General features: G+C 37.7%; 3 protein-coding genes across 10 annotated transcripts in view; 2 read left to right on the top strand and 1 right to left on the bottom strand.

The window, feature by feature from the left end:
• Positions 1-10,299, top strand: part of RAB9A (RAB9A, member RAS oncogene family) — a 34,714-nt gene extending 24,415 nt beyond the window's left edge. For 2 of the 3 annotated variants that reach the window (XM_076357458.1, XM_076357441.1), the window contains exon 2: positions 7,442-10,299. In XM_076357458.1, the coding sequence (XP_076213573.1) occupies positions 7,476-8,081 (606 nt within the window). In that variant the 5' untranslated portion in view covers positions 7,442-7,475 and the 3' untranslated portion in view covers positions 8,082-10,299. Of the gene's footprint in view, positions 1-4,473; positions 4,507-7,441 lie in introns of all 3 variants that reach the window. The other variant, XM_076357450.1, reaches the window with a different exon arrangement.
• On the bottom strand, positions 1,697-17,552 carry TRAPPC2 (trafficking protein particle complex subunit 2). Of its 4 annotated transcripts, none has more exons than XM_076357485.1 (6): positions 17,487-17,552; positions 16,686-16,795; positions 14,455-14,597; positions 13,569-13,656; positions 12,770-12,885; positions 1,697-2,072 (listed from the first exon to the last, which is right to left on the bottom strand). In XM_076357485.1, exons 2-5 carry the CDS (start codon positions 16,776-16,778, stop codon positions 12,787-12,789), a joined length of 423 nt encoding a protein of 140 aa, XP_076213600.1. In that variant the 5' UTR covers positions 16,779-16,795; positions 17,487-17,552; the 3' UTR covers positions 1,697-2,072; positions 12,770-12,786. The 4 variants fall into 4 exon arrangements, with proteins under 4 accessions (XP_076213600.1, XP_076213617.1, XP_076213607.1 ...); XM_076357502.1 differs by lacking the exon at positions 1,697-2,072 and adding an exon at positions 5,540-6,006; XM_076357492.1 differs by lacking the exon at positions 1,697-2,072 and adding an exon at positions 5,540-6,002.
• Positions 17,553-17,610: 58 nt separating this feature from the next.
• The window catches only part of OFD1 (OFD1 centriole and centriolar satellite protein), a 34,377-nt gene continuing 24,434 nt past the window's right edge, over positions 17,611-27,553 (top strand). The window contains exons 1-8 of one of the 3 annotated variants that reach the window (XM_076357309.1): positions 17,611-17,735; positions 17,901-18,002; positions 20,619-20,819; positions 21,669-21,737; positions 21,822-21,849; positions 22,659-22,766; positions 23,480-23,616; positions 25,751-25,924. In XM_076357309.1, the coding sequence (XP_076213424.1) occupies positions 17,907-18,002; positions 20,619-20,819; positions 21,669-21,737; positions 21,822-21,849; positions 22,659-22,766; positions 23,480-23,616; positions 25,751-25,924 (813 nt within the window). In that variant the 5' untranslated portion in view covers positions 17,611-17,735; positions 17,901-17,906. Of the gene's footprint in view, positions 17,740-17,900; positions 18,003-20,618; positions 20,820-21,668; positions 21,738-21,821; positions 21,850-22,658; positions 22,767-23,479; positions 23,617-25,750; positions 25,925-27,553 lie in introns of those variants that run through there. The other 2 variants (XM_076357318.1, XM_076357328.1) reach the window with 2 other exon arrangements.

Genomic DNA, 27,553 nt, shown 5'->3' with positions numbered 1-27,553 from the left:
GTGGCTTTTCTAGCAAGGTTACATATAACTGGATACATGGAGAGCACTTAATTTTATTAACTTGGGTGGGGTAGGCAAGTAGGGAACTCCTTGGCTAAATTTTGTTTTGGAATTCAAACACTTGCTTGTCTGCAGATCTCTGTCATGCAGTCTGCCACCCTACATGTTGTTTTCCTTCTTTTCTTCTTGTCCACAATAATTTACAGCTCTGCTAAATGAGCATGTGCTTTTTATTTGTCTTTAAAGTGTTGTACAACACTGAAATTGTCAGTACTTGCTTTTTTTTAGAGCAAGGGTGATTATGTGTGGTTGGGTATTTTGGGGGATATTTTTGTGGCTTTTTAGTAACTTGTAAGGTAACGAGCTGTAATGGTAGGCTGTGGAGGGAGAGCTAGTTCTCAGATATACCCAAAATAAATCCAAACCTTTTTTTTCCTGGCAATTTTATTTCTAGAGAAACCTAACCAAAGGATGGTACAACTACATCTGTGTTTCAGTATCAACATGGAATTTATAATGAACTGTTATTTTTCTCTGTCTTCTTTCAGGTTGTATGGAGCTCTGTTTGGTGCCTTAATTTCAGTAAAGCCTTTTCCGTTAAGTTAAAAATGGGGAGTGTGTAGTTAAAAAAAAAAAAGGCTTTAGCAGTCCTTGTTTTGCTTTTGAGTGCTCAAACCATCAGTTTCCTTAAGTTGAAAATAGGTGAAAAAAATTGCAGAGGGTCAAATGAGGTATTTGGATTTCAAGCTGTATTTTATTTTGTGTCAGTTTAGTAATAAATCATGAGAAACAGATCTTTCAGCTCCTTAGGACTGGAATTTTACATAAATGTTTTACGATGAATAAAAACTTCCCAGCAAAAAGGCTTGTAAGAATTCCTTAAGGTTTTTTTTATATCGTTCATTCTCCTTGGTGTTTTGTTTTTGTGTTCATTCTCTGTAGAGCAGACAGTATGTTGGCCTGGTACAGTGTAACCCACTTAATCCCTTAGGGATGGGCTTGGTCACATAGTTACATTGGGAAGAATATGAATGCACAATGTAGCCTGACCAATAGAGGCTGCTGTTGCTAAGATTCCTTGGAGAAAAAGGGCAGCTAATGTGAAGGAGAAAGATGAGCACATACGAGCAGAAATAGTTGCTTGATAAGTTATTGAAAGCGTGGAAGCAGTAACAGAGAAGTAGGTTGCAAGGAGAAAGTCAGTTAACTCATGAATTGTTAGAAATGTTGGACCAAGAGCAGCAGCACCTAAGGGTGTTTTGCAGTCGGCTGAAAGTAATAGAATATTTAAGTTGGAAGATGCTCAACTGTGAGCTGCTGAGAAATGTCAACTCTGATTAAATCAGAATAAGTAAGTCTGCTCATTCTACTTGAATGTGGGGGCACAAGATGGAAAGTAAAGGCCAGGTCTCTGCAAGATTAAACTAGCACAGGTATAAATGTAGGTATTTCTCCTGACAGGTTTTGCGGATTGAGTTTGTGGCTAGATGTAAGTTAGAATAAATGAAGTGATTCTGGCAGTAGGTACTGGGATGATTTCATGATCCAGGGGTTATGCGAACTTAAGGATTCCTTCCCTTGGCGGCTGCTGCTGCTTCTTTCATAGTCCTGAGTCATGCCAGGCAACTGTTTGAAGTAGAGCACTTAACTACGTAGGAGTTAAAAATAACCTTGTAAAGAAATCCCAAAATATAACTTTTTGGTCTTAAAATGAGTGGCAACAGCTGTATGTCAGTTCAGTTTGGGTTGTGTTCATATTACAAATTATTATGAATATTATCTAGTGATACTCTGGTGTTAGATAAAGCGTGTCTAGGCTGCTTACAATTAGAGGCAATTTTTAGATAACCTGTCATCAAATTATTAAAGATCTATCCAACAGAAAACACAAACTACCTTCACAGTGCAATGGTGAAATCGGAGATAAAGGAAGGAACACTTGCAAGGTGATTAGCATCTCAGTAGGTCGAGCCATATGATTGAAGGGCTTCCAGGCTTCCAGAGAACTAGGCAGCTGATGAGTGGCCGTCGGTAAAGGGGTGTTCCTGATCCATAGCTCTTACGTCGGTATCCTGTGGAGGGGAAGGTCAGTTTGGAGGCCGATTAATGTTTGAGCTTGTAATGCATTCAAAAATACAAAGTGTGTAACATCTTGACTACATATCTCTGTGTTTCCCTTTGAATTGAGAGCAAAATGTTTCAAGGTCAAGCAGGCTTGTGGCCTCTTACGCACTAAAAAATCGTTCTTGTGCCACTTAATTGGCCAAGGTGTAAACCATACAAGAACAAGAATTGGCTAAGCAGAGAAAAGGGAGAAAACTTGCTTCTGTCCTTTCTTCTCAGATTTCTGGAAACTTGCAGTTCTGCTGTAGGTGACAAGTCTAACTACTCTGTAGTGATTGAGGGCTGAGAGATGTAAAAACTCCACAAACAGTAAGTGTAAGTGTTGAAAACTACTTTACATAGTTCTGGATTCTGCCCCTGCTGCTGCGACTCTGATAGTTCTTGGGACTGTTTTGCAGACACTTCCCAGAGAAGCAATTTATGTCAGTTTTTGATGAGCCACTGCAATTAACAAACCACAGGAAACAACTTTTTTCTATGCTAGCCTGGTAGATACTGCTGAATGCTTTGTTAGTGTTAAGAAAAAAAAAATTACTAATGAGGGAGTAAGTTTACATAATGTTATTGAAAGGTGAGTGGTGTGTCTACTTCAATACTTGAAGTGTTTGTGTGCCGCCTTAAACTATTAATGTCCGATACCTGTGGTTTAACAAAGTAAGATGGCTTAGCAAAGAATTGTGAATAAGCTTCAAAGCTGAAATGGATGTGTTGTATATGTGTAAATTTGAGGATAGGAAGTTACAAAACATGGTCAGTGTTATTGTTATGCTAGTTATGGAACAGCTAATTCTGCTTGTCAAGTAACTTCGAGTGTTTTTTTTTCTTAAATCTTTAACAAAGATGGCCCTTTTTTTAAGAAGTCTTGGCTGAAAGCAGATTAGGCTGTAAATAAACGTGATTAGTTGGAACAAACTTGAGTCTGCCTTACCTTGGATTTTTTTCCTTCTCCAAGTCAAATGGGTGCTCTTCAACAACTTTAGTTAAAGAACAGTGTACCACATATCCTCAAGGAAACGTTTTGGTTTAGTCTTGATTTTGTATAGCAGGTGGTTCATCAGTGACCACTGGCTGAAAATGGTGTTAGAAAAAAATTTTCTTGCCTGTTTCCAAGTTAGAAAGTAGGTACAAATGGAGAAACGATAGTCTGGAAATTTGAAGTGTCCCTTGTATCTGTTTCTTCAAGAATACTAGACGGAATGCAGTGGTGCTATTGCAACAGTTCCAGTTTTTGGTGTCTTTAATTAAAAAGGGCTGGATAGAGGTGAGATTTCAGTTTCTATATGTGGTTGGGTTTTTTTTTTTATGGTGTGCTGCTGTGCCTGCTATCAGTATGGTAAAAGTGAAACTATAAATTGGTCCGATTTACTTGGTTTGCTTAATAGTTTAAGTGTGCTTGCTGACGTCATAGATACAATGCAATTACCATGTTGGTTAACAGTATTTTTCCATAGACATAATGTGATTTCAGCAGCTCTCTTCAGCCTTCAGTACTCTGGTATAAGCAGGTCCTCCTTAATCTATTAAATTATTTTTATCTATTAAATTATTTTTATAGTAAAACAAGACAAATTCCTAGTCTGAGTTTGTGTGTTTCTGCTATGGTTTTCTAGACCAAGAATCTTGCTTTTCTTTGAGTGCTGCATCAGTAGCTAAGTGTTAGAAGAGATAATTGCACTCAAAAAGGCAGCTATGAAGCTGACAGTCATGGAATTAAGAAAATCTAGCTGCATAGATTGGACAAGGCAGTGGTGTTTCTCTAAGCTTTGAGGGGCTGGGAATCAAAGATTTTGTAATGCACACTGATTTTTTTTTTTTAAGTTGCTTAGCATGTTGGTTTTAGTCTTGCCAGCAAATGTTTGGACTGCTAATGGGAAATGTTTCAGACTTGTAATTCAGCGCACTGTTTAAAAGGGAGATTCTGGGAGGTGACAATTAAATTACTATTTGTATTATGGTATATGATCATGTTAGAAATGGCACTTAGTAGAAACCGTTCCCTGCTTTTAACAGGAATATTGAAGTCGGTGGTCTTAAGAGTTTGGGTCCTTATAAGTTGGTAGAGGCAATTCAGAGACGGTTATCAAAATGGGCCAGAGTGGGGCTGCTTTTTATTTGCTCTGAGTTTCTTTGAATATTGAAATAATAGAAGAAGATGAGGGAAGAATCTTCTCCTTATAGACTCCTCTATGTACTAGGTTGAGACTACTCTTACTGTGCTGCACAATTAATTTAATGTAAGAAATAACTAGAACAAATAGTTATCTGTAGTTCTGTGGTGTTTTGTAGTTCCTGATGTTGGTTAAAACAATCAGATGCACATTGGAAATTAAGGTTTTGTTTTGTTTTCAGATGCTGAATGATGATTTAAACTGAACTATTAAGGTAATAAATGTTCAGAAATATGATACTGGATGTTGACTGTTCCTTCCAAAAACACTGTCAAAAAGCACATTATACAGATAAGTTCAAAGTATGTAATAGGAGAAATAACATTATTTCTCCAGGCATCTTAAGGATTTTATTGTTACTTTATCTGTTGGAGTATTAAGGCTTCATAACTGTATGAAAAAAATTACAAAAATTGAGCTTTTTAAAAATCTTAATTTATTTAAAGAAGTATAAGCGGAAAAAATGCAGCAGCCTGTGCTGAAAATGACCATCCTGGTTCTGCAGATACTCTAAATCACGTAATCAGTGGGGCTGCAGATGAGTCTCTTATATAGTCAAAAAACCTGTAACTGTATAAAGTCTTTGCTGCTTCCAAACAAAAATGCTTCTTAATGCCTTTAAACATCCTTCTTTGCTCTTTCAGATCCAGCTTGTAAGTATGTACTTAAACGACTTAACATATATCCTATTTATTTTGGATTAAAAACTTTACAAAAACATTAACTGCTAGCTAAGCATGACAGCTGCTACCGTGGAAGCTGAATGTCCTGAAGAGTGATGTTGCCTGCAACGTCACGTTGAGATACTTGCTTATCAGTCCTGGGAAGATTGCTTCCATAGCCTTTGTGTAGAAGGAACAGTTTGGTTCTAGTTGAAAAGGCACTTTTAATGGTTTGTGGCTGATGTATAATTGTCCGCCCAGTGAAAGTATTTTTATGGTCATCAGTCTCCTAGACCTTACTGTAGTGGTCCATGTAGTTGAAATTGTGCAAATTAACTTCTCAGGTTCTGGATGCACAAAAGTACTAGATACTGTTAGCAGTTTCCTTACTTGTATTTTGTTTAAAATGTGGCTTCATGGAAAATTTCATGATAATAACTGCAGTTCTTCAAACTGCAGAAGCTAAAGAAACAGGTGCATAGCACTAGTCGGAACTACATAAGTCAGTTTTTTATTCACATCGTCTTCTAGGGAACTTGGGATTTCAGTAGGACCAAAAAAAAAAAAATTGTAACTTGTTCCTACACTGAAGTGGAAGAACAGAGAAACATTCAGTACCCTCTGTTCTCATGAATGCGTTATTTATTAAGAAGATGTTACTATCTAATGGTGTAGCTCAAATAACTTATTCGTTAACTAATAGTAGGACCATTTTAAATATTTCAGCACAAATGTGGAAATCATGCAATTAGGCTGGTGACTCTAATAAGGCTTTCCACATACTTAAAAAAGTACGTGTTCATATCCTGAGGCATAGCAATTATCCCATAGCTCTGTGAAAGGTAAATGAACATCCACTTGTAGCTCTTAAGCAGTTTTAACATTGTTGTGATGCAAACCCTTAGAAATATTAAGGATTTATAAACATTGTTTTTAATTACACAGTATGGATGAATAAAATTACTTGCTCTGAACAATTTTTTAATGGAAGCAGCCACTGGTCCTTATATTTTGAAACTTCTTTGTGTTGAGGCTTCAGCTGTAGATTCTGTCTAACAAACAAATAAACATTCAAAGATGGAAAGTTAAAGACAAAAAAAATCCTGAAATTTCTTGCTTCTAATGTAGGCCTTGATTCTAAGGCAGCAGAGTCATATGACTCTCACACCAGCTTGTATCAGGTATTAATTCCATAACCATACTCTGTGGGTGATGTATATGCCGGTAATGCTAATTACAACTAGCAAGACTGCATTCCTTCCTTCAGAGAAGGAGACGGACTAGGCAACTTATGACCCATTTCCATTTTAAATAGATGCTATTTTCAGAGAAGCCTAACTTGGATGAATTTCTTTGAGCTCTTTTAGTAATGGGTAGGTACATAGGAACAGCAGTTTTCCCTCATACAGAAACTTAAGTTTGGGCTCTTTAAAATGAAACTTTACCCCCAAGCAGTTAAAACACTTTCTTACAGTATTACATGACACTACTGTAATGAGGGCCAACCTTGGGCTGGCACAAAACACTAATGAGCTAGCTGCTTTAAAAAAATAATAATCCTTTAAAATCCGACAGTAAAAAAGCTTCATTGGTGCCACTAATTCACCATCCCTGTGCTGGCAGCCAGGCCCTTCACTAGCACTTCCAGGCTTTTTGACAGTTTTACCATGGGAAGTTGACACCTACTAACTGAACTGTCAGTGTAGGCTTGGCCTCGGTATTTGGTATCTTGAGTGCCATTTGAAGTAGCAACAGTGAGTTTGCTTTTTTAGTAGTTGTAATAGTATTCCATTCATCACGGCTGTTCTTCAAGGAGTAAACCGTAAAATACTGAATGTTTGTGTACCAATACCTAGTCACCTGAATTTTGACATAAAATTACAGCATTTGCATTTGTTCTGTCGGTAACCGTGTTCCCTGTGAGTTGATTTAAAATTCCTTGTCTGGTTGCAATTTTGGGTGAAGTGCAGCAGTTTTTCCAGTATAACAGATAGTGTCCTGCTTTATTCCTAAAGTTTCCTCTTTGCTTTTGCATGTTAAAAAATAACTTTGCTAATGAAATACAGCACTGAAGTGACTAGTTCAAGGCATGTGCTCTATAAAATCATCTCATTCCGCTTTCTTCCATGGATCTTTTTCAGTCAACATAAGTGAATTGTTGCCCTCGTTGAATGTGATGCAATGCCTCTTCTGCACAAACATTGGAGGGTTTGGGGGTTTTAAGTGACAGACCAGTAATTCATGCAGTGTACTGCTTAGACTGCTGTACAGACTGCAGTCTGTGGCAGAGACGCCTCTTAAACGCGTGATATTCTTGAGTGGGTATTCTTACTACAAGTATCTATGCTTTACCTGTTTAGCATAGTCCTCCTGCTTTTGTACATGAAACTTGATGTTGGTGGACTTTAACACTTTCTAGATATTTACATGTGTAAAATTTTCTGCTTGCAACCCTTTCCTTTTTAATGATTTTCTTAATCTTTACAGGTCTAGGAAACCAGGAGGATCTATTCCCGTAACAATGGCAGCAAAATCATCACTCCTTAAAGTAATACTGCTAGGAGACGGTGGAGTTGGGAAGAGTTCCCTTATGAACAGATACGTCACCAACAAGTTCGATGCACAGCTGTTTCATACAATAGGTGTGGAATTCTTAAATAAAGAGTTGGAAGTTGATGGACATTTTGTTACAATGCAGATATGGGACACAGCAGGTCAGGAACGTTTCAGGAGCTTGCGGACTCCTTTCTACAGAGGTTCTGACTGTTGCCTGCTAACCTTCAGCGTGGATGACTCTCAGAGCTTCCAAAACTTAAGCAACTGGAAGAAAGAATTCATTTATTATGCCGATGTCAAGGAGCCTGAAAGTTTTCCGTTTGTGATACTGGGTAACAAAGTTGATATCGATGAAAGGCAAGTGTCTACAGAAGAAGCCCAAGACTGGTGCAGGAATAATGGCAACCATCCCTATTTTGAAACCAGTGCAAAAGATGCCACTAATGTTGCAGCAGCCTTTGAAGAAGCGGTTAGAAGAGTTCTAGCCTCTGAAGATAGATCAGATCACTTTATTCAAACAGATACAGTAAACCTTCATCGGAAACCAAAACCCAGTTCATCTTGTTGTTGACTTAAATTTTTTTTTGGCCAAATTACTTTTGACTAGCTTGCTCTATAAAAGGATGGGGAAGGTGTAGTAGATAAAATAACAAATGGGTTTCACTCTAATATTAGAATTGTAATATTCTGCTGCTTTCTTGGGGGAGCAAAAGAAAAAATTCCATTCATGAGTGACCCATTACTGAATTAGTGACACTTTCTGTTTAGGAAGGTGTCAAGTAAAAACATCAATATAAGAATGTAATTTGCCAACTTTATTCAAATGATAAATACTTTGAATATAATTAAAACTTGAAAGTTCTAGAAGCACTACTTTGGAGAAACTGTTCTGGAATTCAGACACAAAGATACTTTTATATGTGTATATTTTTATGAAATCAGCATTCCATTTTTGTTTCACTAGAAGTCAGTTTCTTAACAATGTTAGATATTAAACTTCAGTCTCACTACATTCCTTTTGTTGTGAGTGGTACTTCATCTCTGATGTGTTTATTATAGGTTAATATAAGTTACCTTCAGGTCTTCTCTAATTGCCTGATGTTGCTATAATTTGTGTAGGTTTTTAAGTAGGAAGTAAATCTCCTACATATTTAATGTCCATTTTCCTTTAACTTACTATTCTAATACTGTACTAGCTTTTCCAGCAGTTTAATGCAAGATACTGATGATTTTTTAAGTTAATACATGTCTTTGCCTTAAGTCCCATTCTAGCATATTTCTGATCAATCAGGTAAAAAAATCTGAGTAACTGAAGTATAACCATTTTTAGTTATGAAAAAGATGTGCTTTATCCAGTCAGCTTTAATAGCACTTGAAGGGATCCACATTATGACAAACTTGTAGGAGAACTTTTAGCATACAGCCTTAAAGTTCCAAACTTCTTGTTCCTGTTAACCTGAGCTACGAATGTGTTTACCAGTAATCTCTGCACTGTGAAACTAAGGATTGGCAATACGTGGAGAACTCAGGAAGCTCTTGACTTGCAGTAGATTGTGACAGCTTTCAGCCCTAATACAAGTAAATACCTACAGCTAGTGTTTGAGCTGAATTTGATCCTTATTTAATTTGCTATTTTAGCATAAGGACTTACAAATTTAAGACAATGTCTTTTATATTACTGTACTCATTACACGATGATGAACAGAAGCAAATTCTATATTTAATGAACAGTCTTTCTTCAGTAATGCAGATGAAACCACAGAAGGAGTATTTGAGGCTCTCCGTTGCAGTTAAATGGTAGAATACTTGTATGAGAAGTTGTTGAATGTTGGCTCTCAGAGTACCCACTGTCCTTGTAATAGCAAACTTGATAGTGCACTATTGCTTCAATGTGTAATCTGACTGCTAACAGGCATGCACATACACACATTGTGGACTTCAAAAGGAAGTCTGAGGCCTATAGGACAGGCCATGTTACTTGCTAAACTACACAGACTCTGCTTTCTGTACAGCAACTCTTTTGTTCCAATAGAAAAGCCTTTCTGGAGAGTACAGTAACAGCAAGAGTTTTCTCTGAACATATCTGCTCACTCTGTACCAGGTGTAATTATTTGGAAGTAAAGCTTGCAAAACAAATCCTTCTTGTTGCTCTTAATACGTTTTTCTGAATGTACTGTATTCTTGCTTGAACCTGTCCAGGACAACTTTACTCCATAGATCTGCTGCTCCTGCTTAAAACTGACATCTTTTCACCTCTTGTATATTCTGATTCATTCTTACAGTCCTGCATATTCAGCAATAGAACTGTGTTTTAAGCTGCAGTCACCTAACAGCTAAATATAGGTTGAGCTGCTACTTCTGTTACGTTTAATTTCTAGGCAATGGATGAAAAGATCTGTGAAGAAAATCTTCGCTAAATTCCTCTTAAGCTGAGAGAGCAAAAAGCTTTAAAAACTAAGATTGCTTGCGTTGGGGGCTACTAAGCTAGTGACATGAAATTGTTGTAAAACACTACTACCTTGCTACTTAAAGCTTCCTTTAATGTTCCTTTTAGCAAAGGTAAGGTTGAAACAAAACAGGAGATGAAGTTACTGTGACTGGAGTACTGTAGATGTGATTCAAATAAGATTGCTAAAAGGAAACAATTAAGGATGAGAACCATTGTGGTCTTTCTTGTGCCTAAGAGTCCAGCTGTGTTTTCCCATCTGTCCCCTTTCCATGTAACATCGTGGTTACCAAGCCTCCATCTGAGAAGTAGGTTAAATAAAACATAATACAGTAGAAGTGTATTACTCGTGCCCTGGGAGCTGCTGTACCACAACTGTACACTAATCACAAAAGTGGCTAGTGAAGATAAAGGGGGGGTTACATGCTATAGCAAATAAGACAGTATAGGAATTACGTTGAGGTCAGGATTTGGCCTGAGAGGGAGACTATCAAGTACTTGAAAGAAGCAAAAGTCCTATGAAAAGCAGATGTAGATGAAGATTTTTTTTTTGGTACCTATCATCATAATACTTAATAACAAATACGCATTTCTGTACTTCTTGAAAGCTTAGTATCTGTCATTCAATACGGAGGTAATTGTGGCTTATGTTTCAATTCACTGATTTATTTCAAGTATTCATGTACCTCAAGTATTAGGTCCTTCAGAATTCTGTCATGAGACAATGTTCCTCACCGCAAACTCTATAATGATTAATGTAATGAGTTAGCATGTAATTCTCCCTTTCCTGTGGCCAGTAACAATCTGTTTTCATAAAGCCTAGATGGACCTATGAGATGACTGCATTTCCCATTTACAATTCCTATATTCAGAAGAAAAGGGGAAAGATGCATGGGGGGCATGAGAACAGGCACCATTTAGCTAACTGCTTTCCGAGATCAGGCAAGAGATAAAATGCTTCTATTTTACATAGCTTCCTAGTGTGTGCTGGCAGAAAAGACAATTATCAAAAAAGCAGTTTCTAAATGTGGTGGAAACTCAGCACTAATCTTTTATCTTTGCCAAAACTTTTCTTACTGCCACGTATATGATTATTTAACATAAGTATTTCCTCAGTGAATCTTAACTGTTAGTATTTTTCCAACCACCACTACTGGGGAGGAGGCAGAAAGCAGAACAGCTCCAACTTAATGGCTCCTTATCATACAAATGAGAATACTTTACCTCAGGTGTGTTTCTGTTGCTTTCATGTATAAAGCGAAAAACCAAAACCAACAACCTCAGTTGGTTTACATAAGATTGCATGACATTATCAAAATGCTGTACAAGGCAGTTTTAATGAAATAATACTGCAAAGACAAGTATTCCCATCTTCACGTGCCACCCTGCCAATAAAGGTAGCCTTACCGCGATCATCTAGTTTTCTTCTAAATCATTTCAAGTATACTCAACAGGCATCCATACTGCATCGTTCCACGTTTTATTTAAGGTAAATATTGCAACCTTTATATCCTGTTCTTTTTCTCATGGAATATTTTACAGTGACAGTTTAGCAGTAAGTGTAAATTACAAAGAAATAATGACTGACTATACATTTAAAGCACATATATGTGTGGTCCCTTTAATTATACAGACTATGCAAAATGTACTTCCTAGAACAGCATGGGAATGGGAATTACTTCCCATTGGGAATTTCCTTTGGGAAATGACTTCTCAGACATTTAATAAAAATGTCTGAGAAAATAGCTTATACAGATTTGCTGCAAAAGGAAACAGACTACTTAAAACATTGTGAAACCAACCAAAATACTAGGTACGTATATGCCAAATGACCCATTTAAAAATGACTGTTTTGGAATGATGGTAAGTTTTGCAAAAGGGTCCCTAACCACATTTTACAACGGAATAGTAGCCAGACCAGCCAAATAATGCCTTTCTGAAACCTCAACAAATAGTTGAGGTTTCATGGTTCAAAGATCCTCGACTAAATATATTTTCAAAAAGAAAATTTCAGCACTTGCAGAGATAATGGAAAGAAGTGGGTTTAAGCATGTAAATTTAGTTTAGTTTTTTTCCATGTGTTAATTAGAATTAAAGTCAGGGCAGACATAGCTGTTCTGGTCTACTTTATTAATTCATTTCATTGATGCAACACTGCAGCTAAACATGTATTGCACTAAACGTCTTAAATTTGCAATTTTAAGCCTTAAAACAAAGTTTTTTTCTCAAAACTTCCTGAAATACTGAAGACAAACCTTTGCTGACATATCCTCTTTTCATTTAGCACTTTATAATACATACATTGCACATTACAATATTAATATAGACCTGATTTAATACCATGAAGAGTAAAGTTAGTCTGGTTAGTCTGCAGAGTAAGTTCTCTAGCAAAGGACTTCAAGCAGAAAGGTTTATAACAAAATTAGCCACTTAGGCCAAACAGTCAAGAATTCCCTTTTGCTCATATTAAATCACATGACTGGAGAGGTCGTCTGTGTTTAGATCCAATTTCCTCCCACCCTGTATAAAAGGCTTACATTTTGCATACGCATTGACACCCACATGTCTCAGTTTGTACCTATTCAGCCCCTGACATTTTTAAACTTAGTTTTCATAACACATAAAAGGAAACTTCTTAAGATACACATTTTAACCAGAGAAGCTTGGCTGTTCTTATCCATATCGGGGAAAAAAAACCCAAACCTTCAGCATCCAATTTGTCAATCTTCAGAAAGGTGAATATCAAACATGCTGAGAACTAACCAGAAGAACTACAGTTCAAATAATCACGGAAGTATGGAAAAAGCACTCACTCAGGAAAGTTATTTATTCAGCTTAAAAGGTGTTTCTTCCCAAGGAACTGTACTTTCCTTTCAAAGGCACTGGATCGAATAGGAGAATTGAGTTCATAGAATGGATTCATTGCAAACTGAGGAAAGAAGAAAAACTCATCAATAAGCGCAATGGCCAGCACTGGAAAATGTTACTTCAGATGACAACTACTATTAGCTTTCAGCCTATTGGCGCCACTTAAGAGCACGGAGCTCCTGAACAGTCACTTGCTTTCCAGGCCCTTGCATTCTCCCCATATATGTGCACAGCCATCCCTTAGTACCAGCTCCTCAGAACAAATCCATCGTGACACTGGTGGAAATTTCTGTTCTGGAAATTAGCATCATTTGAGTCCCTGTAGGAGGCCGAGATGGCCATCTCCCAGTCAGTGCTTGCGACTGCCCCATCTAGTGGAAGTACCGCCAGGCTGTGAGAACACGGGCTACGGGTTCTGAGAGCGAAGCACCTCGACCAGGCTTCTGTAGAACAGTCCTTTGCTTTAACCATTACGCTACCATTAATGACACAATACTGCCCAAAAATCACTGGACTGAAATGAAGAATAAATTCTGAAAGAGCCCAGTTTATAACAATTTAGAAAAACTTATTCTGTTTACTGGAAAATGCAGCCTTCATGTCACATGTTATCAACTCTGGCTAATGTGGCCTGCATGGGTGCTTCCCCACCTACATATGCCCCCACAAGAGAACATGCTAATACGGGCATGCCAGAACACACTTAAAAGTACTGCAGTGAGGCCGTAAGAAGTGCGTTCTTACCTTTATGTACAAGTCATATACATCATTAAAGAAGTTCTTAATTCCGTCTTCTTGCCTTATGTCATGAAGCATTATAAATCTCATATGTAAAGCAATTAAGGAAAATTTAACTTTTACAAAGAAGAGACATTTAACATATCCTGAGATAAGCATTTACACCTAATTCTGCACATACTTAAAATGTTTAGCTGTACATGAAATAGCAGTTACTATAGGAGGAAGCATTAAAAGAAGTAACTGGAGCAGTGAAATTTAGAAAGCATTACCTTTATATTTTAAAATTCCCCTATCTGAAAATAGAAGTAATCACCTCTCTATTCAAGGTTATTCTTTTTAAAGCTAGACAATTCTGAATGTGGACGATGCTCTTGGCACCTTTGCCATATACCCCTGAAGTTAAAATGACATTCAGTGTTACTTCCTATGTATAACAAATGTTTCACAACAAACACTTCTAGGACTATCTGCACCTAAGATCAAGCCTCGACACCACATTTTCAAGATGGGTGTGATTGACACCAAGCATGTTGATCCCTGCTTCTCCTCTCTAGCACGATCAAAGGGATGGGAACAGAGAATCACATAAGCTCGCTCAGACCCTCTCATACTATTCCCCTCTCATTCCTCTTTCCTCTATTCCATTTGAGCTCCACATTTCATTAGGCTATTCCAGCTCCTCCAAAAGGAAAAATCCATCTTTCCAATTGGTCCCATGACTGCTCTGCCTCCCAACTTACTTCATTCTGAAGCTGGTGACTCTCTCTAACAATAAGAGTGGTAAATAGCCAGAGAAATCTGTTCCAAACTCATTTCATCTGACTTAACCCTTTCTGGCAAAAGGCTTTTCCTATATAAATATAAGGAAAGAGAATTGGGAAGGATATGTCCAGCTGTGACAAAAGCAGAAACAAACCATTCGTTAAACTTGTCCACAGTCTTCAGATACATGTTGTTAGAAAGCCACATGTTCTCATCTACTAGGTCAAGAGCAGCATGGGCAATGAACTGGTTGAGATGGCGATGATCATCCTAATACATTTCCAGAAGACAAAGGATTAGTAATTCAGTGAAAGGAGTGAAATACAAACAATAATTTGCTCAAGCTGCTGAACAACTAGTGCTCAAGTTACGTACAGTTATATATACCCTTATTTTCTGCCACGTATGTGCCACCCTTTAATTAAATGAAACTAGTATATATTGTCACGATACTTGCTTTCAAGGGAGAAAAAAGGTCATAATAAAAAGGTCATCACAAAAACAGTCTTGAGAGCAGCAAAACCAATAAAGCCTATATTTACAGCTCAGGAATTAATTCAAGTGTGAATTCTTTTGCCTATCAATGGGTAATCTCCCACTGCAAACTTGTTCCACAACAGAGGCCCTGATAAAAGTCTTTTTCTCTGCTTTCCAGTCACCTGTTTTTGTGACATTTACAGCAATTTAGCATTTTTTGGACCATAACGTCTCTGTCAAATTTGGCAGAATTGAACAATAGGTTACAATGTGTAGAAGTTGAGGGACAGATGGGGAAAACAGAGAGATACAGAGGACAGACATACCGATAACATTATCACCTAAAGATTCTGTTTTTTCAGGTTATTTGCTTAGAAACATAGGATGGTTTTATTGTTTGGGGGGTTTCTTCTTCCTAAGCCTAGTGCAGAAAAACATCCTGCAATTGGTATTAAATATATGCTTGCAGATGTAAATCGCACCTATTCCTATAATAAACACAAATGGCCTTCGTAGAGTGATCACAGTGCTTGACCCTAACGCTACAAGAGTTGTGTGGGGAAGGAACCATTTACTTTATATACTAACTAGAACACCGGAGGACATCTGCCAAGAAGAAACATGGGACTAAACCATACTGTAAGCTTATTTATGTTTTCAGTCTAATAGAGTCTTGCACTGTTTCTCAAAATACAGGGATGCTATTAACGCCACTCTCACACCTCTCGGTGCACTATTTTCCCCCAAATCAAGTTTGGCTCAGGGCATTAACACCTTTGCAAGTTCCGTTAAACCATACTGAGGAAGAGACTAAGTAGTGAAGTTTAAGGGGCAAAAGCTTGTGCTGATTTACCATGTATGTTATGCGAACCATTTACTTCAGGCAGCTGTGCATCTGCACTGCATTCACTCTTAAATGGCATGTCTCAGAAACAGAAGCGATAGTTGCCAAAACATATCAATGTCTACCAGCTCTCCTTCAGTGCACATCAAGTTTAGATTCTCTCTTAGGAGAAAAGTTAGTATTTCAACCTCAGTCAGACAAGAAGCTTACTCAAGCCAAGTTAATTCCATTAGCAGAACGCAGAAAATGAATTTTTCCACTATCTGACACATCCTCACACTCACCGACTCTAGTCCAACCAGTCTTATTTATGATTTTTTGTGGGACAGTAGTTCAAAATACAGATGACGTCATGCTGTTCAAATCAATGACAGCATATACTTCCATTTTTGGACACGCTCACAGATCCACACACTTTTATTCTGGTCTATTTTTTCTTTGATGTAATATCACAATGGATAGATTTATCCTTTTCCCACTGGAAACAATACTTATTGTAAGAAATGTAAGACTACTCATTCTCAAACCCATATTTATCAATACAAGTTTTAAACCTTTCTCACTTAAAAGCAAGCATGACTATTGAATACGATTAAGAAGTAAGATTTCTTTATAGCATAAAAAATAAAGGACTGACTAGAGCTTTCAAATTTATGTTCCTTACTTTACCTTATTACTGTATACAGATGCCTTAAAATAGAAAGTAACAGTAAATAGCATTAGATAATGAACAGTTATTATAAAAGCGCTACACACTAAGAGCAACATATTCTTCACCATACAGCATCAAACATTTAAGGAAACCATGTTTTATGAAGAACTAGTATGATCTGGCAAAGAATTCGTAAGAGACTCAAGAACTCCAGAGTTCTACTCCCTATGACAAAGTTTCTGTAAAAAAAAAAAAAAAAAAGAAAACAGTGGATACTAGTAACATTTTTAACAACATGCTGGTCATGCTTCTAAGACACTGTAAAATTACTAAAGAAAATGCACCATAATTACATCATAGGAGTATCACAGGGGAAAAAACACACCTTGGACTCTACTTTTCCGGGAGGCAGAAATTCCATTTCAAATATGGGATTATCATGATGACCAACTATCACAAAGTAGAAACTTCCAGACATTCTTCAATATAGTGATCCTTACAAAAAAAGATAGACACGCTTTACTGATGAGTCTATCTACAAACTCTTTGTCCATCTGAAAATGCTCCTAAAAATCAGCCAACATGCTTCCTATTCATATCTACCATCGGCTAAAAAGAGAGAAACACTTTCTTAGGTATGCACATTTATACTTAAATAGGGGGGGAAATATCCTTAGAAAGTGGAACATCTCCCGGAAGCGAATCTAGTTACTACTACCTAAAAACTCTTACTCTACTACTGACTGATGATTTCACTCCTGACAGCCCTCCCGGTGACTTGGACGGCAACGATCCCATGAAGTAACGTGGTGTACCCGTCGCTCAGGAATCTCATCTGCCTCTCTCCGGGGGCCCCACAAACAGGCAGCAGAAAGGGGAAGGGCGGTAGACGGCGGGCACCGTCCTCCCTCGCACACAGCGGGCGCGGAACAGTCCCACGGCCCGGCTCCGTCCTCAGGGACTCCACAGTTACCCGGGGGGAGTGAACCCCCCCGCCGCGCCCCAGCGCCCTGAGGCCCGCCCGGGCTCCCGCCGGCTCCCCCGTACACCGCCGGGGTTGCCGTCTCCAGGGAAAGGGCCGGACGCCACGGGAGCTGCCCGCGGAACAGGCGGTGGAGGGTGGGAGAAGGGGGGGGGGGGGGGGGTGTCTATGCCCGCAGGGGCCCGCCCCGGACCCGCCGCCTACCCTGCGACGCGAGCTCTCCAACGGCTCCCAACGGCCGCCCGGAAGCGTTCCTCTCTGCTCGCCCCAACATCCGGCGCCCCCGTGACGCCGCAGCGTCCGCCGGGAGCCGGCGCCCTGCAGAGGCCGTCCCCGGCCCCGCTCCCAAAGCCTGGCGGCGCGGGCTGCCGGCTCCGGGGAACGCCCGCCGCCGCTCAGGCGGGAACCAGCGGGTCGAGGCGCGGGCTCGGGCCGGGGCCTGCCGCCCTCCCTGTGGGTAGGGGGAGGCTGCCCCAGGGGAGCCGGGGCCTGCGTGAGGGGGAGGCTGGGGCAGCTTGGGCGCTCGCCGTCTCGCTGGCCGGGGGGTCGAGTTGGCAGTCAATAATGTCCTTTTTTTTTTTTTTTTTTTTTTTTTCCCCTTTTTTCCCGGTATTGTAGGGCAGGATGGCTTCGGTCGAAAGGGAGACGCTGTCCCAAGATGAACTCCGGAAAAGGCTCTATCAGACTTTTAAGAACCGAGGTGTCCTGGACACACTTAAGGTGTGTTTTATTTTCAGCAGGTGCTACCCATGATTCGCTGTACTACTTAACATTGGAAGCAGTGAAAGTCATGCTGAATAAAGGTGTTTCCCACTCTCCCCAGCTGTATTATTTTTGCCACAGCCTAATTTGTATTCAGCTTTTATTTGCCAGAAACGAGGTTCTTCCTAAACTGAAGTGTTTTTCATTGTGGATTAGTTTCAGAGTCTTTTTCAGGAAGGTTAAAGGCTTGTATCGGGTCTTTGAAAATTTCCATACTTGAGAAAGAAGTCAAGCAGAGAAGAGAGGAATACATGAGAATACAGATTTGGGAAGGACCTCTTAGGTGGCAGAGTCAATTTGTTACCTGTTATAAGTAAACATGCTATGTGAATTCTCCTCCTGAAATATTCCAGTTCTGTTTTAAAACTATTTGAGCTGTTTTCTCCTTGTCTGCTCATTGAGGAGAACGTCTTAGAATATGGTTGTGTTCAAGAGTGAAATGTTGTTCTGATTTGTAGTCTGGGTTTATTTATGGTTGCTCTGGCCTTTTTTCTTGTGCTGAAAGTATCCGTCAGTTTAAGTAGCTCTTGCTTCTTTTGATGAATTTATAGGCAGCAGTCATACCTTTTCTTCAGCATTCTGTTCTACGATGCTAAGCAAGTCAAGGTTCAGGAATCTCATTGCTGGTTATCCCAGCAGTCCTCTGCATCACTTTGAAGTCTTTCCCCCTTTTTTTAAAGGAAGTAGATCATGATTGTTGTGAGCTTTCCAGGCAAAGTTTAGAATGGTATTAATTCTTCCCTGTTTTTGTGGGGAAAGTCTCTGGAAGGCTGCATGTATCTTTTTGAGGCATGTTACATTTGTAGTGCTAGTCACTGTTTGATTGACACATCCGCATCTTGCTTTTTCCAAACGCTAAATCCCTTGTGTTGTAGCAGAAATTCGTGTCAGGCCTTAAATGCTGAAATGTTGTATTGCATGCAGTTTCAGTTTTGCTAGCCTTTAAACATTATCTGATTGTATTTTTTTATGATATCTTGATCTTTTGTATACTTCTATACACATCTTTATGTCACCAGCATATTTTTTTAGCTTCTGCTCTTTATGTCAAATTCATTACAGTTAAAAAAAAAAATCAACATCCATATTTTAAGAATACCACTGATAACCTTATGGCCAAGAATTCCCTCTTCAGGAAAACTTGTTTCTCCCTTAGTGACTTCCATACCAAGCTTGCCGTACTTGAACCATTTCTTGCCTTGTTGACTTAAACTAATAGTCTGTCAGGTGGCATGCTATTTAATTCCATTTTCCTGCTTTTCTTTTCCTTGTCTGGAAGATTATACATCTTACTAAAGATTTTGTAGCTTTTCTGAGCTGAAGAATTAATACAGTTGGGTTTTTAATGGATTCCTGCAAACACTGTTACATCTGCCAATGAGAATACTCTCAACTTTCTTGTGGTCTTATCTGACTGCCTCTGCTGTTAAGAGGCAGGGTGGATCTGGAGCTACAGCTGTGCTGAATGGCCAACATATAACAACCAATTTCTGCCTTCCTTTCCCATAGTAGGGACAGGGATTTAGCGCTGTGTTTTCCACCTGCACTTTGTCACGAGATGTATAAGAGGTTGCTGGTCTTGGTTGTTTTTGAGACAACCTCATCTCTGTCAAAGTTGGTTGAAACTGGACAAGTTCAGAAATTAGTACGGAAAACAATTTTTTTCAGTTGTCTTAATTTCTCTCTATTGTCTAATTTCTGTAGAAAGCCATGCTAAAATATCAGGCTAGTTGATGATCTAGCTTTGTTAAGTTTTGGTAAGCATTTAGTATTTCATCCCATTTTTGGTAACACACTGTTTCTTTAATAACTTTGTCACTGTTGCATGCCTGCTGTTGAAAGCTTAAAACACTATTTCTATCGTGATCTTTTAGTACGCTATAAACAATTTGTATAATTATATAATGAAAATTGTTATTTCTTCCTTTTACAGGAAGGAGGCTTTCTGATTTTAGGTTACTTTTTTCCTCTATTGTAACTCATAGAATGCAAATAAATAATAAAAAATGCAATTTAATTATTATTAGTGCCTGTAGGCTTTTTTGATTACTACTGTTTTGCTTCCCTACAAAATAATTGATGTTAAAGACATTGAATTTCCTGTTTATTTTCCCATCTGCTTTTGTGATTGCATTGGCAGCTTCTTGATATGAGACTCTGAAGAGGACTAGTGAGTTTTCCAAGTACACCTGAAATTGAGGCCACATCAGGCAGGCTTTATTTAAGCCAGAGAGAAGGAGAACAGGAAAGCAGTGATCTAAAAATGAAGCTGGGGGTACTGGGGTGTAGTTTATGTGAGTTCTTGACTGAGAACAATACTTCTTTTCAGTCCTACATTTGATACATCTTGAGGGAAAGTCAAAGATCACTGTAGCCACTGTTAGAGTGTTTTGAAGAAAGGCACGGTGTCCCAAGCACTCTTCTAAATTTTGCCAAAGTTAGTCTGCCCATTTCTGTTATGTACGTTGTAATATAATGTGTACAAGTAAAATGAGACTCCCCGTGAATTTTGAAAAATAAAAACTGTCATTGAATAACGTGTAAACTGAGAATATAATGTCTTTTCTGTGTCAGACACAGCTCCGAAACCAGCTAATCCATGAACTAATGCACCCAATTTTAAATGGAGAACTTCAGCCGCAGGCTGTTCCAAATGATGACAGTTCACTTTTGATCACAGCTTCCAACAGTTTGGTGGCAGATCATCTACAGAGATGTGGCTATGAGTATTCACTTTCTGTTTTCTTTCCAGAAAGTGGATTAGAGAAGAAGAAGGTAAGCTCAGTAATTTACCTGTTTGAAGACTTCTAGGAGCTTTGCTTTCTGGGGGGTGTTACGTTCTAACAGAATTGAAAAAATCCCCTTTTGTGATAGTGAAATACAAGTACAGTTTCTGATCATCTCCATAAAAGACTTCTCATATTCAAGGCCATTTTCATGAATACTTTAAACTGGCAATAAGCTAATGATGCTGGGGAAGACATAGCACAAGCCTCTTAACCTCATACTTGCTTCACCCACAGCCGCAGTCTGGCCTGACCATTTGTGAGGCTGTGTGGCAGACCACTTGGGGAAGTGATCCTGATTAAAGCTAGCCTCTTGTTTGGCCAGTCAATTCCCTGGAAGTGTGGTTCATGGTCAGTTTAAGCTGTTCTAACTACAAACTGTAGCTGAAAAGGGCAGTCCTTGCCCTCTCTTTGTTTCTCCTCTATGAGTATGTGATAGGGTGAAGTTGTTTCTAACTGAAAATTAATTTTTTTGACTTGGTGAGTAGTTAGTTGTCATTTGGGTTAATGAGCTCATCTGATTTGTGTGATAAATCAAGAAAAGAGGCAAGGAAAGTAGCAAGAGCATGTATCCAGGATGGGGAGGAATCAAAATTATCTCTTTTCACAGCTTCAGTTGGTCATAACACTACACACTGGCTGCCGTATATCTTAGGTAATGGAGATAAGTAAATGTAGTAGTAGAACAGTAGGCCTCTGAAAATGGTTTTACAAGGCAATAAACAGATCTTTCTTGAATGGAAAACATTCTACAACTGTAAAACAGTGCCTATTACATATTTGAAATGTCTTTAAAGTAGTTAACCTTTTCTAATTTACCTTTTTTTTTCCCCCAAAGCTGTGGACTATGCAAGATCTTCTTCAATTAATGAGGATCAATCCAAAATCCAGTCTTTACAAATCACTGGTAAAGTTATTTTGATTTTGAAAATAAGCTTAAATTACAGTTGTGATGAAATAGACTGGCTAAAACATCTTTTATTTCTTACAGACTTCAGGAACTCGGAAGGAAAATAAAGGTACAAGATGTTTATACATGATGCAGACAAGGATTATTGTGTCAGCTTCATTTTTATTAAGATGCGAGCAATAGAAATTCGAATTTCTTGAGTGTATGTTGATATGGAATAATGGATTCAGTAAGATTTTGAAACTTGCAGTACATCAGGATGATGAATATTATGTTTCAGGATTATCCAACTCCAGTTTGTGGTATGGATTAAGTGTTAACATTCACCTACAAAATAAATCACTTGAATATTCGAAATAGGAAAAAAATCTGTAATCAGGTATTAAATATAATGCTGTTTGGAAGCTTTTAACGCTAACTTTGTTAAGCTCAGATTTTGGTTTGTGTTTATAACGGACTGTATTAGCTTGCATAATGTACTTCAAAAACTAGTTAAAGATTTAATTGACTTTCCATTGTTTTATATAAGAAATAATTCTTACGTCTCCATGATGAAACCTAGCTATATTGTATAGCCGAAAGTAGCTTGATCTTCAGAAACCCCTATTGCCTAATGACCTCATAATTAAAGTAGTAATAATCTGCTCTCTCAAATGACCTTGGAAGTCAAAGAGACAAAGAGAAATGGATGAAAGGAAAAGTTGCAAAAGGACAGTTTTTGCAGAATGAGATGGACTGGAATATGCTTATAATAAAAATCTGAATAGTTTGCTAGTATTGATTTTTACTTACATATTTGGTTCTGTCCGTAAATCGAATAGGTTTTCTTGTACAGTGAAAATTACTTTGTTAATTACAGGCTCAAAAATTCAGTTTTGGTATGAAATCAGAACTAACTAATATATTGGATCTTGACAGGTTTTCTTACGCAGATTTTAATCGGACTTACAGAGCATTATCTAAGTAAGGAAACTCATGACACAGAAACTCAGACAACCTCAGTGCCTCCTTACAGAGAATCTCTTGGTAAGTGCAACCTCTGCAAGCAAGTCTGCCCAAATATTTTCATATTGGTAAATGGTATGGATTAATAAAGTATATGAATGGTATTCATTCATCACTTACTCAAATGCAGCCTGAAGTAATAAGTAAAGGTCATACCTATCACTAGTACATTGGTTTTCTAAACTTTCTTAAAATAAGGCAAAAGGCCTGTTACGATTTTTTGTTTTATCACTCAGATGTTTTCTTAGGCATTTAGCTAAGAGCTGTAACATCTTAGATGGACTGTAAATGTTACGTGCTGAAATATGTTCTGGAAAACGTAATTGTAAATGCATGCCTTGCTTCTCTTTCTATGATAGTGTTTCAGTGAAAGTTAGGCATAGATTGGGAGTTCTTGAATTATAATATGCATGCTATTAGTAATACGAACCCTCTAAAAGTTGCATGCAAAAGAAAATTCTTGTCCATCCATGAAAAGAGGATGAATGACTATGTAATACCACAAATAGTGCCTAAACAGCTAAGCGCCTCCTCCTAAGAGGAGTGTGGCATAGAGCTGATAAATGGCATTTCTGTGCTGCCTCTGCTGTTGTACCACACAGGTCTTTCTATGGCAGTGCTACTCAGGTAAACTAAGGAACTTCCTACAGAGAGACAGGTTCCTACAGGAACTTTGGTAGGATAACTGTGGTGACTGTTTTTAAATTATGATGGATATGTTGCTCTTTTTATAGCTGAGAAGCTTCAGCTGATTGATGAACAGTTTGCAGACTCTTATCCCCAGCATCAGAAATATGAATCTTTAGAAGTAAAACTTCATGAATATAGAAAAGAAATAGAGAAGCAGCTTCAAGCAGAAATGTGTCAAAAGGTATAACTCTGGTCATTGAATTTGAGGGAGACATTTGTTAATTTTGACTTTGCACGTTACAAACTTTTAATACTTAAGGTAAATTGAAAGAAAAGATGTAATAGTGAGTTACAACAAACATAAAAAGCTAAGTTAATCCAATATCAATTGTTAATTTGATGATATAGCATGTGTATATTTTCCATTCCCCTTTTTTGTTAAATGTGCATAGAATGTTAAGCTTCTTATTCTAATATTAATTTGTAACACAACTCTCTCTTATTTTGACTGTCTTAATTTGGTAAATTTTATTTGCTCTTTTATTATTTTTTTTTTATGGAGAAATGTTTACTCTGCTTAGTCATACTATTCATTTTCCTTCCCAGTTAAGATTTTGAAGCTTGAATTTCAATATAATGCATAGCAACCAAGAGGCATGAATTGCTGCTGTGTAGCTTGACAGACAGTTAATTTTTAATACTGATGACAATTTGCATACCATTTCAAAACATTACACAGAAACACTAAAATCATAACAGACAATATTATGAATGATTTCTAGGTTGTGTTTTTCTTCCTATAATTGAAGACAGCTCTTTTAGAGACTTTTCCTTCATTTTGGGAATAAAATCAGGATTTTTTGTTTGGTCACATAATCCGTTGATAATCCTTATGTCTGAAAAACGGAGCAGAGAGAATATACTGCGGTTCATTTAAATATGGGGTTTTTTTCCCCATAAATTTCTGTCAAGATCAACAGTTTATTTGGATAGAAAAATTTAAATTAACTGTAGTTCATTTAAATATGTTTTTTTTCCATGAATTTCTGTCAAGATCAATAGTTTGTTTGGATATAAAAATGATGATCTGATAATCAGTTAGAATTCTTAGACACACTTTTAAAGGCAGTCATCTGCGTAGAAACTGTTTGAGGAAATCAGTTTAGTCATATTTATTCAGCTAGACAAGTAGAAGGACAGAGGGTTAAAACTGCCAATGTGTTTTACCTTCATTTTTGATTTAGTCTTCATTCCCCAACAGGCACTGTCTTTTTAGTAAAACATGTTAATTTGTGTATTGTTAAGTTTGTCTCAGTTTAAGCAAAGCAGTTGCAACAAAGGAGATTGGAATCTTAACAGATATGAATCACTTCTAAATTCAATTAACTTCACATGGATTCCTTAGGAATGTGGCGTGAATTACTGTAAGACATTTCCAGTCCAATTTATGTATGTACAAGTAATGCTGTACTGTCTCACCATTTCTTTTTAATTTTTCACAAAATTTATGCCCACAGACCTGAATTCCTTGATCAGACATTCCTACTGTGCTTTTCCCGTCTCTTTAACCTCCTTGTTTTCTCCAGTCTCATAATTTTTCTGTCACTCTTCTTATTCTTTTGCTCATTTTTTCTCTTTTTTTTTTTCTTGTATGCTTGCTTTCCATTTTCTTCCAAATTTTTATTGTAATTCTTTATAACCCCGTTTGTTCTTGCATATTTTGCATTTCACACGTTGTATGGAGGCATGTTCCCTACGATTCTTCTGTGCAGTTGCAAGATGCATACTTTCCTGTTTGTATGCATTTACTTTTTTTTCAGTTGTGCTAAGAAGTCTGTGAGTCAGGACTTCTGTTTCGGTAACCCTCTGTATGTGGAGTTGCATGTTCTGCATTTTTTTACGTTTGGCACTTTTTTTGTGTCCAGATGAATTTCTGTTGTTCCTGAGTGATTCAGGATGGCTCTGTCTCTGCCGTTTCTTGCATCACCAGTCAAAACTGGCTCTTTGGGAAAGAGGCAAGAATAGAGACCGTGTCAGGGGAGGAATTCAAGAGTGTGGCCGTTCCTTAATTGCAAGCAGACTATCACCCTGCAGTGTGTTTTTCTTCATAAGCCTCTGTATTGCTCTTGTCTAAAGCTATTAGTTTTGTATAAGATCTGCTTTGGGATGCCAGATAAATGCATGAAAACTATGTGAGACGTGCAAGTACTATGTGCTGCTAAGATACTTTTATCACAGTAATTTAATTTCATCGAACTATCATATATTTCCGAACAGGAATTTCTAAGTGAAATTTAGAATTGTCTGAGGAGGGTTTGTCTTTGTCAATTTGAAGATGGCCCTACTTAACCCTCTCTTCCTCCTTTATGTAAAAGCTGGAACATTTTAAAGAAGTTGAAATAGCAAAGATTAAAATGGAGGAGAAAGTGCAGACCCAGAAAGAAATCTCTGAGCTACGTCATGAGTTAGAGAGGACACATCAAGCAAAGGCTGAAGCCTTGATTTCTCGTGAGAAGAATGCTATTGAGAGGCTTCAAAAACAGCAAGAGGTAAAGTTCCAAATATTTTTTTTTTTTCTTAATCTAGTACAAAATGATTCAGTGAGCTGATTAAACTGTTCTTTTATCTTTGGGAGATTTACCTTCAGATCTTACTTGGCTTATTAATGAAAACTTTGAATTTACTTTTGTTCTCATGAATAGGGGAATGCATTTAGCAACCGCAAGAATGAGTATGGGTAAATATCTAAGTAGAGCTGGCTGGAAAAGGAACTGTTCTGCAAGCTAGGATTTGAAGGATTTAAATGTAATAAATACTTTTTAATCTGTTTTAATAGCTTTGCTGAATTCAGGTCACTGAGATTTTTTTTAACAGAAAGTTGATATGACTTTTTACTTTTCTGTTTCCAGAACATAGCTTTTAGTTATAGTGTAAGTTCTTTCAATTGCTAAGAAGGACTCTAAACTAAATGGAATATATAGTCTGTATGGTACGGATATGCCATTTCTGTATGTCTTTACTTGTTGAATATTATTAATAGCCACTGTCTTTACTATAAGCTAACATCTTGCTTTGTTTCTTTGAACACTTTTTTTGTTGATGAATTACTCCTTTGGGCTGTTAACTCTTGGTGTTTTGCCAGAGTAGCAGCAGTTACTGCAGCACAAAATAATTTGTACATAGTTCTGAATTGCTTCTTCCAATCTCTATTACCTTTCAGTTTTTGGAAGAATAGTTTGCTTGCTGTTCTGTTGCCTGTTTGCCTAGCCACCCCCATGCTGTCTGCAGTAGACCTTCCTATCCAAATAATTTAGTCATCCACAAATGCTAACCACCTTTCTGCTCTGGTGTGGTGGGTTTTTTTTTGTTGTGGTGGGGGAGATTTTTGTTAGGGTTTTTTCTTGTTTGTTTTGTTTTGTTTTTCCCTCCCTGAGACCACATGATGTTGGTTAACAAAGCAATCATACAGGTCTCTACTATTGACCTCCTTCCAATCTGAAAATTAAACATTTTATCACTACTCTGTGAAATTGTTTCATGGTTATGTCCTTAGAAGCTTACAAGAAAACCATCTATTTTATGCTATTAATTTTCTTCTCTGGGCAAGAAATTAATTCAGTAATTTAAAAAAAAAGGATGACTAGATCAGCATATCCGTCAAGCATTATGTATGGATAATTGGTTGCTCATGTCAGCTTCTGCACTCACTGAAAAGTATATGCCTCATTTACCTGGGGACTCTTTTAACAGAAACCAGCAGCTCTACTGAGCTGAAGTATATTTGCATTAAAGGTAGAAGGTCGTTTAACCCTTTACTAAGATAACTTTATGACCAGGAAATATAGCTTGACAAACTGCTCTATTTTTTGCACCGGGAACAGCAGCTAAGTCTTTCAGCACCACCAAGTGCACAACTTGCAAACTTGATATGAGCATCCACAGGGCAAAATAATGTGTTTTTTTCTTCTTAGACACATATTTCTTTGGAGAGAAATAATGCCTCGTGTGCTTAAGAACAAGAGAATCCATTTTTTTATTAATAAGATATGTGACTTTGGTATTAGCATGTTTGTCACTTGGAGGATTCCTTTTACAGTTTGTTTGCTTTCTATAAGTTAAACTGCAAAAACTGAAAGATTGCTGGTTGACTCAGTTTCAGTTTTAAATCATGTTTTATC

The sequence above is a fragment of the Aptenodytes patagonicus genome, chromosome 1, assembly GCF_965638725.1.
Source record: "Aptenodytes patagonicus chromosome 1, bAptPat1.pri.cur, whole genome shotgun sequence".
Classification (NCBI taxonomy): Eukaryota; Metazoa; Chordata; class Aves; order Sphenisciformes; family Spheniscidae; genus Aptenodytes; species Aptenodytes patagonicus.
The sequence above is the reverse complement of the archived record's forward strand: the minus strand, read 5'-3'. Positions and strand labels throughout refer to the sequence as shown.

Bases quoted from the DNA above. Each gene is read 5' to 3' on its own strand.
- TRAPPC2 (XM_076357485.1), bottom strand. From the start codon at position 16,778: ATGTCTGGAAGTTTCTACTTTGTGATAGTTGGTCATCATGATAATCCC. The intron at 13,657-14,454 runs ACATATCCTTCC...CTTAATTGCTTT, and splicing joins TCTGCTTTTGTCACAGCTGG to ACATATGAGATTTATAATGC. The intron at 12,886-13,568 runs GTAAGAACGCAC...TTCTTTCCTCAG, and splicing joins TATATGACTTGTACATAAAG to TTTGCAATGAATCCATTCTA.